Below are 13,050 nucleotides of genomic sequence, written 5' to 3'. Positions count from 1 at the left end.
ACTGCGCCCAGCGACAGTGTAACCCCACACACTGCGCCCAGTGACAGTGTAACCTCACACACTGCGCCCAGTGACACTGTAACCTCACAAACTGCGCCCAGTGACATTGTACCTCTCACATGGCGTCCAACGACGCTGTAACCTCTCACACTGCGCCCAGTGAAGCTGTAAGTTCACACACTGTGCCCAGCAACGATGTAATCTCACACACTGCGCCCAGTGAAGCTGTAACCTCTCACACTGCGTCCAGCGACGCTGTAACCTCACACACTGCACCCAGCGACAGTGTAATCTCACACACTGCGCCCAGCGACGCTGTAACCTCCAGTGCTCAGCGACACTGTAACCTCACACACTGCGCCCAGCGACGCTGAAACCTCCAGTGCTCAGCGACACTGTAACCTCACACACTGCACCCAGCGACACTGTAACTTCACACACTGTGCCCAGTGACACTGTAACTTCACACACTGTGCCGTGACACTGTAACCTCACACACTGCGCCCAGCGATGCTGTAATCTCACACACTGCGCCCAGCGACGCTGAAATCTCACACACAGCGCCCAGTGAAACTGTAACCTCACACACTGCGCCCAGCGACAGTGTAACCTCACACACTGTGCCCAGCGACACTGTAACCTCACACACTGCACCCAGCGACACTGTAACTTCACACACTGTGCCCAGTGACACTGTAACTTCACACACTGTGCCGTGACACTGTAACCTCACACACTGCGCCCAGTGAAGCTGTAAGTTCACACACTGCGCCCAGCGACAGTGTAACCCCACACACTGCGCCCAGTGACAGTGTAACCTCACACACTGCGCCCAGTGACACTGTAACCTCACAAACTGCGCCCAGTGACATTGTACCTCTCACATGGCGTCCAACGACGCTGTAACCTCTCACACTGCGCCCAGTGAAGCTGTAAGTTCACACACTGTGCCCAGCAACGATGTAATCTCACACACTGCGCCCAGTGAAGCTGTAACCTCTCACACTGCGTCCAGCGACGCTGTAACCTCACACACTGCACCCAGCGACAGTGTAATCTCACACACTGCGCCCAGCGACGCTGTAACCTCACACACTGTGCCCAATGACAGTGTAACCTCACACACTGCTCACAGCGACACTGTAACCTCACACACTGCTCACAGCGACACTGTAACCTCACACACTGTGCCCAGTGAAGCTGTAACCTCACACACTGCGCCCAGCGACGCTGTAACCTCACACACTGCGCCCAGTGACAGTGTAACCTCACACACTGCGCCCAGTGACGCTGTAACCTCACGCACTGCGCCCAGCGACGCTGTAACCTCACACACTGCGCCCAGCGACGCTGTAACCTCACACACTGCGCCCAGTGACAGTGTAACCTCATGCACTGCGTCCAGCGATGCTGTAACCTCACACACTGCGCCCAGCGACGCTGTAATCTCACACACTGCGCCCAGCGACGCTGTAATCTCACACACTGCGCCCAGCGACGCTGTAATCTCACACACTGCGCCCAGCGACACTGTAACCACACACACTGTGTCCAGCGACGCTGTAACCTCACACACTGCGCCCAGTGACAGTGTAACCTCACACACTGCGCCCAGTGACGCTGTAACCTCACGCACTGCGCCCAGCGACGCTGTAATCTCACACACTGCGCCCAGCGACAGTGTAACCTCACACACTGTGCCCAGCGACACTGTAACCTCACACACTGCACCCAGCGACACTGTAACTTCACACACTGTGCCCAGTGACACTGTAACTTCACACACTGTGCCGTGACACTGTAACCTCACACACTGCGCCCAGTGAAGCTGTAAGTTCACACACTGCGCCCAGCGACAGTGTAACCCCACACACTGCGTCCAGTGACAGTGTAACCTCACACACTGCGCCCAGTGACACTGTAATCTCACACACTGCGCCCAGTGAAGCTGTAACCTCACACACTGCGTCCAGCGATGCTGTAATCTCACACACTGCGCCCAGCGACGCTGTAACCTCACACACTGCACCCAGCGACAGTGTAATCTCACACACTGCGCCCAGCGACGCTGTAACCTCACACACTGCGTCCAGCGACGCTGTAACCTCACACACTGCACCCAGCGACAGTGTAATCTCACACACTGCGCCCAGTGAAGCTGTAACCTCACACACTGTGCCCAATGACAGTGTAACCTCACACACTGCGCCCAGGCAACAGTGTAACCTCACACACTGCTCCCAGCAATGCTGTAACCTCACACACTGCGCCCAGTGACAATGTAACCTCACACACTGCGCCCAGTGAAACTGTAACCTCACACACTCTGCCCAATGACAGTGTAACCTCACACACTGTGCCCAATGACAGTGTAACCTCACACACTGCGCCCAGGCGACAGCGTAACCTCACACACTGCTCCCAGCGATGCTGTAACCTCATACACTGCGCCCAGCGACGCTGTAACCTCACACACTACGCCCAGCAACGCTGTAACCTCACACACTGCGCCCTGCGACACTGTAACCTCACACACTACGCCCAGCGACACTGTAACCTCACACACTGCACCCAGCGACACTGCAACCTCACACACTGCACCCAGCAACGCTGTAACCTCACACACTATGCCCAGCGACGCTGTAACCTCACACACTGCGCACAGCGACACTGTAACCTCACACACTGCACCCAGCGACACTGTAACCTCACACACTGCGCCCAGTGACACTGCAACCTCACACACTATGCCCAGCGACGCTGTAACCTCACACACTGCGCACAGCGACGCTGTAACCTCACACACTACGCCCAATGACGCTGTATCCTCACACACTACGCCCAGCAACGCTGTAACCTCACACACTATGCCCAGCGACGCTGTAACCTCACACACTACGCCCAGCAATGCTGTAACCTCACACACTGCGCCCTGCGACACTGCAACCTCACACACTATGCCCAGCGATGCTGTAACCTCACACACTGCGCACAGCGACGCTGTAACCTCACACACTGCGCCCAATGACGCTGTATCCTCACACACTACGCCCAGCAACGCTGTAACCTCACACACTGCGCCCAGCGACGCTGTAACCTCACACACTACGCCCAGCGACGCTGTAACCTCACACACTGCGCCCAGTGACACTGCAACCTCACACTCTGCGCCCAGTGACAGTGTAACCTCACACACTGCACCCAGCGACAGTGTAACCTCACACACTGCACCCAGCGACAGTGTAACCTCACACACTGCACCCAGCGACAGTGTAACCTCACACACTGCGCCCAGTGACATCTGTTTACAGTTACACTCTAACCTCACTAAATTCTGCAGCCCATGAAGCCAGGAGCTATTGTGTTGTTTTGTTTGACACACCCCAATCCTGCTCACAAGTAAAGCAATAAACGGCACTTGCCTTCCTCTCCAGAAATGTTGTCAGGTGTCCAAAATTCTTTGGATGCTGAATGAACCTGGGAATTGAAAGGAATTGGTGTCATGTTCATAGCTGGCCATGTTCCCTTTTAGGAGTGCCTTCTGGGATATCTTGACAGTGTCAGTCAATCTATCATCCCTTCTCATTGTCACTTTAATAACACTCTCAACTGCTCTGAACCATCATTATTATAACTAGGTTCAGATCATGAAATTAGTGACTAACCAGTCTCTGGGTGTTAAGACTCTATAGCTATCCTTCTTCCTTGTGAAATAAGGTTCTGGAATATTCCAGGTTGCAGTGCTGGATCAGAGCCACCTTTACACTGGAGGCCTCTGTACAACATCCAGCAATGACCAATCTCAGCTGGATGACAGTCCACAGCAACCTCTCCCAGTTTTCACCCCTCTCCCGTTAACCCATCCGGCAAAACAACAGTAACACCTCTACGGAGGTATATAGTGAGGAGGATTGCCAGAGGATACGGCAGTATATTCAGGTTGGAGACTTGGGCAGAGAAATGGCAGATGGAGTTTAATCTGGGTAAATGTGAAATGATGCATTTTGGAAGGTCCAATGAACGAGGGAAGTATTGAATAAATGGCAGAACCCTTAGTAGCATCAACATGCAGAGGGATCTAAGTTTATATAGAATATACAACAGTACAGCACAGTACAGGCCCTTCGGCCCTCGATGTGGTGCCAGTCTTCTATCCTACTCTAAAATCAGACTAACCTGCATACACTTTATTTTACTATCTTCCATGTGCCTATCCAAGAGTGGCTGAAATGTCCCTAATGTCTCTGACTCTACTCCCACTGCTGGCAGTGTATTCCACACACCCACCTCTCTCTGTGTAAAGAACCTACCTCTGACATCTCCCCTGAACCTTCTTCCAGTTACCTTAAAATTATGTCCCCTCATGATAGCCATTTCCTGGGAAAAAGTCTCTGGCTATCCACTTTATCTGTGCTTCTCATCATCTTGTACACCTCTATCAAGTCACCTCTCATCCTTCTTCGCTCCAATGAGAAAAGCCCAAGCTCCCTCAACTTTTCTTCATAAGACATGCCCTCCAGTCCAGGCAGCATCCTGGTAAATCTCTGCACCCTCTCTAAAGCTTCCACTTCTTTTCCATAATGAGGTGACCAGAACTGAACACAATATTCCAAGTGTGGTCCAACCAGGACTCTATAGAGCTGCAGCATAACCTCCCAGCTCTTAAATTCAATCCCCCTGCTAATGAAAGCCAACAGACTATACACCTTCTTAACAACCCTATCAACTTTGGTGGCAACTTTGTGGGATCTGTGGACGTGGACCCCAAGATCCCTCTGTTCCTTCACACTGCCAAGAATCCTGCCTTTAACTCTGTATTCTGCACTCAAATTTGACCTTCCAAAGTGAATGACTTTTCCAGGTTGAACTATATCTGCCCCACTTATCAGCCCAGTTCTGCATCCTGTCAAAGCAATCTATAAAAGCCCTCCACACTATCCACAATTCCACCAACCTAGTGTCATTCGGCAAACTTAGTAATTCACCCTTCCACTTCCTCATCCAAGTCATTTATAAAAAAAATCACAAACTGCAGGGGTCCAAGAACCAATCCCTGTGTAACACCACCACTGGTCACTGAGGTCCAGGCTGAATACTTTCCATCTACCACCACCCTCTGTTTGTTATGGGCCTATATCCAGACAGACCGTTTTCCCTGTATCCCATGCCTCCTTAGTTTATGAATGAGCCTACCATGGGGAACCTTACCAAATGCCTTGCTAAAATCCATGTACACTACATCCACTGCTCTAGCTTCATCAACATGTTTTGTCACAACTTTGAAGAATTCAATAAGTTTTGTGAGGCATGACCTGCCCCTCACAAAGCCATGCTGACCATCTCTAATCAAATATAGTTTTCCAAGTAATTAGAAATCCTGTCTCTCCAAATCCTCTCCAATACCTTGCACACCACAGACTTAAGCCTGACTGGTCTGTAATTCCCAGGGTTATCCCTATTCTCTTTCTTGAACATTTGCCACCCTCCAAACGTCTGGTCCTACTCCAGTGAACAGTGAGGACACACTGATCATCGCCAAAGGTGCAGCAATCTCTTCCCTCACTTCCTGTAGAAACCTAGGATATATCCTGTCTGGGCTGGAAATGTGTTGCTGGAAAAGCGCAGCAGGTCAGGCAGCATCCAGGGAACAGGAGAATCGACGTTTCGGGCATAAGCCCTTCTTCAGGAAGAAGGGTTTATGCCCGAAACGTCGATTCTCCTGTTCCCTGGATGCTGCCTGACCTGCTGCGCTTTTCCAGCAACACATTTCCAGCTCTGATCTCCAGCATCTGCAGACCTCACTTTCTCCTATATCCTGTCTGGCCCAGGGGATTTATCAATCCTCATGATTTTCAAGATTTTCATCATATCCTCCTTCCTAACACCACTCTAATCTATTCTACCATATCAGTCTGTTTCACGCTGTCCTCAGAAATGTCAAGGTCCCTCTTTGTGAATAATGAAGCAAAGTATTCATTAAGGACCTCTCCTACTTACTCCGACTTCAAACGCAAGTTCCCTCCATTATCCCTAACTGGCCCTCCCCTCACTCTGGCCATCCTCTTGTTCCTCACGTAAGTGTAGAACACCTTAGGGTTTTCCTTAATCCTACCCGCTAAAGCTTTTTCATGCCCCCTTCTAGCTCTCCTAAATCCATTCTTCAGTTCCTTCCTGGCTACCGTGTAACACTCTAAAGCCCTGTCTGATCCCTGCCTCAACCTTACGTAAGCTTCCTTCTTTCTCTTAACTAAATGTTCCACATCCCTTAGGCGAAAGTGAGGATTGCAGAACTTGGAGATTAGATTTGAGTGTGTGGTGCTGGAAAAGCACAGCAGGTTAGGCAGCATCCGAGGAGCAGGGGAATTGACGTTTCGGGCAAAAGCCCTTCATCAGGAATCCTGATAAAGGGCTTTTGCCCGAAACGTCAGTTCTCTTCCTCCTCAGATGTTGTCTGACCTGCTGTGCTTTTCCAGTACCATATTCTCTGTTCCACATCCCTTGTCACCCAAAGTTCCTTCACCATACCTGCCTCAGTGGGACAAACCTATCCAGCACTATCAGCAAATGCTTCCTAAACAACCTCCACATTTCTGTTGGGCATTTCCCTGAGAACATCTGTTCCCAATCTAGACACCCCAGTTCATACTTGATAGCATTGTATTTCCCCCTCCCTCAATTAAATAATTTCCCATACCGTCTGGTTCTATTCCTCTCCATGAGAATAGAACACTTCAGGACCACAATTCCCTGAGAGTGGCAGGACATGTGGATAAAGTGGTCAGGAAGGGATATAGCATGCTTACCTTCAACAGCCGGGGCAAAGAGTATAAAAGGTGGCAAGTCATGTTGCAGCTATACAGAATTTTAGTTGGGCCACATTTGGAAATTGCTGTACAGTACTGGTCACCATACGACCAGAAGGAAGTGAAGACTTTGGAGAGGGTAGAGTAAAGGTTTACCAGAATGTTGCCTATTTTGGAGAGTATTAGCATGTCAGTTCTGATGAAGAGTCATTTAGACTGAAAACATTAGCTTGCTCTCTCTTTCCACAGATGTTACCTGACTTGCTGTGATTTACAGCATTTGTTGTTTGCAGCACAAATTCTAGCATTTGCAGTAAGTTGCTCCTAGTTATGAGGAAAGACTGGAAAAAAACTTGGTTTGTTTTTGCTTACATGTCAAAGGCTGAGAAGCAACTTGATAGAAGTTTACAAAATTATAAGAGGCATAAATACATTGGATGGTTGGAGTCTAAGGGTAGAGAAATCAATTACTCAAAGACTGTAAAGGCTGGGCTAAAGGATTAAAATTGCTGATGACATTTGACAGCTGCGTGACCTCGAGTGAGTCCTGAGAGCATTCACATACATAGCAAAGACAGCACAGTCAACTTATTTTCCTGTAGTTGTTTTTCTGTACTTGCTGCCCGTTACACTGTATGAGAGAGAGAGTGAGTTTCATTCCAAGTTGTTGGACCTCACCCTGGACTGGGAGCACAAATGGTGCTAGGAATGACTCAAGCCTCCAGACCACATATCGATCGAGGGGTCCCCGAATGGGCAGGAGGCTTGTTTTTTTTACTTTCTTTTTCATCATTTTTACTGACTTAATAAATGTTCCTTTCTTTTCCATCTTTTATTATTACTCAATAAATGCTCATGTTTAAACAAATTGCTGTTGTTGAGTCTTCTCTTAACTACATTTAACCAAATTCAAAAAGAACCACTTAGATGCACCTTGTCAAATGCCACAGGTTTAAGGGAAGAGAGGGAAAGTTCAAAGTAAATGTGAGGAGGCAGGTTTATTTTTTACAGAGGGCGGTAAGTGCCTGGAATACATTGCCAGAGGAGGTGGTGGAGGTGGATATAATAGCAACGTTTAAGATGCATCTTGACAGATACATGAATAGGCAGGGAGTAGAGGGATAGCGACAGCATAGAGGGACACTGGCCGCATCGAGGGACATAGAGGTACACAGGCTGCATAGAGGGACACTGGCCGCATCGAGGGACATAGAGGTACACAGGCTGCATAGAGGGACACTGGCCGCATAGAGGGACACAGGCCGCATAGAGGAACACCGGCCGCATAGAGGGACACAGGCTGCATAGAGGGACACCGGCCGCATAGAGGGACACCGGCCGCATAGAGGGACACCGGCCGCATAGAGGGACACCGGCCGCATAGAGGGACACCGGCTGCATAGAGGGACACAGGCCGCATAGAGGAACACCAGCCGCATAGAGGAACACCGGCCGCATAGAGGGACACCGGCCGCATAGAAGGACACAGACCGCATAGACGGACACCGGCCGCATAGAGGTACACAGGCTGCATAGAGGAACACAGGCCGCATAGAAGGACACCGACCGCATAGACGGACACCGGCCGCATAGAGGGACATAGAGGTACACAGGCTGCATAGAGGGACACTGGTCGCATAGAGGGACACAGGCGGCATAGAAGGACACCGACTGCATAGAGGGACACTGACTGCATAGAGGGACACTGACTGCATAGAGGGACACCGGCCACATAGAGGGATATAGGGGTACACAGGCTGCATAGAGGGACACCGGCCGCATAGAGGGACACCGACTGCATAGAGGGACACCGACTGCATAGAGGGACACCGGCCACATAGAGGGATATAGGGGTACACAGGCTGCATAGAGGGACACCGGCCGCATAGAGGGACACCGGCCGCATAGAGGGACACCGACCGCATAGAGGGACACCGACTGCATAGAGGGACACTGACTGCATAGAGGGACACCGGCCACATAGAGGGATATAGGGGTACACAGGCTGCATAGAGGGACACTGACTGCATAGAGGGACACCGGCCACATAGAGGGATATAGGGGTACACAGGCTGCATAGAGGGACACCGGCCGCATAGAGGGACACCGGCCGCATAGAGGGACACTGACTGCATAGAGGGACACCGACTGCATAGAGGGACACCGACTGCATAGAGGGACACTGACTGCATAGAGGGACACCGACTGCATAGAGGGACACTGACTGCATAGAGGGACACCGACTGCATAGAGGGACACCGACTGCATAGAGGGACACCGGCCACATAGAGGGATATAGAGGTACACAGGCTGCATAGAGGGACACAGGCTGCATAGAGGGAGACCGACTGCATAGAGGGACACTGGCTGCACAGAGGGAGACAGGCCGCATAGAGGGAGACAGGCCGCATAGAGGGAGACAGGCCGCATAGAGGGAGACAGGCCACATAGAGGGAGACAGGCCGCATAGAGGGACACCAGCCGCATAGAGGGACACCGAACGCATAGAGGGACACTAGCCGCACACAGGGACACCGAACGCATAGAGGGACACCAGCCGCATAAGGGATACCGAACGCATAAAGGGAGACAGGCCACATACAGGAACACTGACTGCATAGAGGGACACAGGCCACATAGATGGACACCGGCCACGTAGAGGGACATAGAGGTACACAGGCTGCATAGAGGGACACCGGCCGCATAGAGGGACACCGGCCGCATAGAGGGACACCGGCCACATAGAGGGACACAGGCTGCATAGAGGGACACCAACTGCATAGAGGGACACCGGCCGCATAGAGGGACATAGAGGTACACAGGCTGCATAGAGGGACACAGGCCGCATAGAGGGACACAGGCCGCATAGAGGGACACAGGCCGCATAGAGGGACATAGAGGTACACAGGCTGCATAGAGGGACACAGGCCGCATAGAGGGACACAGGCCGCATAGAGGGACATAGAGGTACACAGGCCGCATAGTGGGACACCAGCCGCATAGAGGGACACCAGCCGCATAGAGGGACATAGAGGTACACAGGCTGCATAGAGGGACACAGGCTGCATAGAGGTACACAGGCCGCATAGAGGGACACCAGCCGCATAGAGGGACACCAGCCGCATAGAGGGACATAGAGGTACACAGGCTGCATAGAGGGACACAGGCCGCATAGAGGGACACCAGCCGCATAGAGGGACACAGGCCGCATAGAGGGACACAGGCCGCATAGAGGGACACAGCCCGCATAGAGGGACACAGCCCGCATAGAGGGACATAGAGGGACACAGGCTGCATAGAGGGACACAGGCTGCATAGAGGGACACAGGCCGCATAGAGGGACACAGGCCGCATGGAGGGGCACCGGCCGCATAGAGGAACACCGGCCGCATAGAGGGACACAGGCCGCATAGAGAGACACAGGCCGCATAGAGGAACACCGGCCGCATAGAGGGACACAGGCTGCATAGAGGGACACCGGCCGCATAGAGGGACACCGGCCGCATAGAGGGACACCAGCCGCATAGAGAGACACAGGCCGCATAGAGGAACACCGGCCGCATAGAGGGACACAGGCTGCATAGAGGGACACCGGCCGCATAGAGGGACACTGACTGCATAGAGGGACACAGGCCACATAGAGGGACACCGGCCACATAGAGGGACACTGGCCACATAGAAGGACACAGACCGCATAGAAGGACACAGACCGCATAGACGGACACCGGCCGCATAGAGGTACACAGGCTGCATAGAGGAACACAGGCCGCATAGAAGGACACCGACCGCATAGACGGACACCGGCCGCATAGAGGGACATAGACGGACACCGGCCGCATAGAGGGACATAGAGGGACACAGGCGGCATAGAAGGACACCGACTGCATAGAGGGACACCGACTGCATAGAGGGACACCGACTGCATAGAGGGACACTGACTGCATAGAGGGACACCGGCCACATAGAGGGACACTGACTGCATAGAGGGACACCGACTGCATAGAGGGACACTGACTGCATAGAGGGACACCGACTGCATAGAGGGACACTGACTGCATAGAAGGACACCGACTGCATAGAGGGACACCGACTGCATAGAGGGACACCGGCCACATAGAGGGATATAGGGGTACACAGGCTGCATAGAGGGACACCGGCCACATAGAGGGACACCGGCCGCATAGAGGGACACAGGCCGCATAGAGGGACACAGGCCGCATAGAGGGACACCGACTGCATAGAGGGACACCGACTGCATAGAGGGACACCGGCCGCACAGAGGGATATAGAGGTACACAGGCTGCATAGAGGGACACCGGCTGCATAGAGGGAGACCGACTGCATAGAGGGACACTGGCTGCATAGAGGGAGACAGGCCGCATAGAGGGAGACAGGCCGCATAGAGGGAGACAGGCCGCATAGAGGGAGACAGGCCACATAGAGGGAGACAGGCCGCATAGAGGGAGACAGGCCGCATAGAGGGAGACAGGCCGCATAGAGGGAGACAGGCCACATAGAGGGAGACAGGCCGCATAGAGGGAGACAGGCCGCATAGAGGGAGACAGGCCACATAGAGGGAGACAGGCCACATAGAGGGAGACAGGCCGCATAGAGGGACACCGAACGCATAGAGGGACACCAGCCGCATAAGGGATACCGAACGCATAAAGGGAGACAGGCCACATACAGGAACACTGACTGCATAGAGGGACACAGGCCACATAGATGGACACCGGCCACGTAGAGGGACATAGAGGTACACAGGCTGCATAGAGGGACACCGGCCGCATAGAGGGACACCGGCCGCATAGAGGGACACAGGCTGCATAGATGGACACAGGCCGCATAGAGGGAGACCGACCGCATAGAGGGACACCGGCTGCATAGAGGGACACCAACTGCATAGAGGGACAATGGCCACATACAGGGACACGAGCCGCATACAGGGACACCGACTGCATAGAGGGACACCGGCCGCATAGAGGGCCATAGAGGTACACAGGCTGCATAGAGGGACACAGGCTGCATAGAGGGACACAGGCCGCATAGAGGGACACAGGCCGCATAGAGGGACATATAGGTACACAGGCTGCATAGAGGGACACCAGCCGCATAGAGGGACACCGGCCGCATTGAGGGACACAGGCCGCATTGAGGGACACCGGCCGCATAGAGGGACACCGGCCGCATAGAGGGACACCGGCCGCATAGAGGGACACAGGCTGCATAGATGGACACAGGCCGCATAGAGGGAGACCGACCGCATAGAGGGACACCGGCTGCATAGAGGGACACCAACTGCATAGAGGGACAATGGCCACATACAGGGACACGAGCCGCATACAGGGACACCGACTGCATAGAGGGACACCGGCCGCATAGAGGGCCATAGAGGTACACAGGCTGCATAGAGGGACACAGGCTGCATAGAGGGACACAGGCCGCATAGAGGGACACAGGCCGCATAGAGGGACATATAGGTACACAGGCCGCATAGAGGGACACCAGCCGCATAGAGGGACACCAGCCGCATAGAGGGACATAGAGGTACACAGGCTGCATAGAGGGACACAGGCCGCATAGAGGGACACCAGCCGCATAGAGGGACACAGCCCGCATAGAGGGACACAGCCCGCATAGAGGGACATAGAGGGACACAGGCTGCATAGAGGGACACAGGCTGCATAGAGGGACACAGGCCGCATGGAGGGGCACCGGCCGCATAGAGGGGCACCGGCCGCATACAGGGGCACCGGCCGCATAGAGGGACACCGGCCGCATAGAGGGACACCGGCCGCATAGAGGGACACTGGCCGCATAGAGGGACACTGGCCGCATAGAGGGACACAGGCCGCATACAGGGAGACCGACTGCATAGAGGGACACCAACTGCATAGAGGGACAATGGCCACATACAGGGACACCGGCCGCATTGAGGGACACAGGCCGCATTGAGGGACACAGGCCGCATTGAGGGACACAGGCCGCATTGAGGGACACCGGCCACATAGATGGACACAGGCTGCATAGATGGACACAGGCCGCATAGAGGGAGACCGACCGCATAGAGGGACACCGGCTGCATAGTGGGACACCGACTGCATAGAGGATCACAGGCCGCATAGAGAGACACAGGCCGCATACAGGCAAAAGGTTTTTAGTTTAGGAAGACATCATGTGCTGGCACAGTCTTAGTGGGCTGAAGGGCCTGTTCCTGTGCTGTGCTGTACTGTTCTGTTTTCTTAAG

The 13,050-nt window shown here is 53.4% G+C and overlaps 1 protein-coding gene across 9 annotated transcripts in view; it reads right to left on the bottom strand.

Annotated features, from left to right (window-relative positions):
* ncor2 (nuclear receptor corepressor 2) overlaps positions 1–13,050 on the bottom strand; it is a 418,107-nt gene that overhangs the window by 252,570 nt on the left and 152,487 nt on the right. For all 9 annotated transcript variants that reach the window (XM_087999801.1, XM_087999810.1, XM_087999806.1 and 6 more), the window contains exon 13: positions 3,423–3,477. In XM_087999801.1, the coding sequence (XP_087855927.1) occupies positions 3,423–3,477 (55 nt within the window). The remainder of the gene's footprint in view (positions 1–3,422; positions 3,478–13,050) is intronic.

Source organism: Chiloscyllium plagiosum, unplaced genomic scaffold, assembly GCF_037043375.1.
Source record: "Chiloscyllium plagiosum isolate Xiang-an unplaced genomic scaffold, Cpla_swu_hap1 HiC_scaffold_24, whole genome shotgun sequence".
Classification (NCBI taxonomy): domain Eukaryota; kingdom Metazoa; phylum Chordata; class Chondrichthyes; order Orectolobiformes; family Hemiscylliidae; genus Chiloscyllium; species Chiloscyllium plagiosum.
Note: the sequence above shows the minus strand (reverse complement) of the source record. Positions and strands in the feature narration are given on the sequence as shown.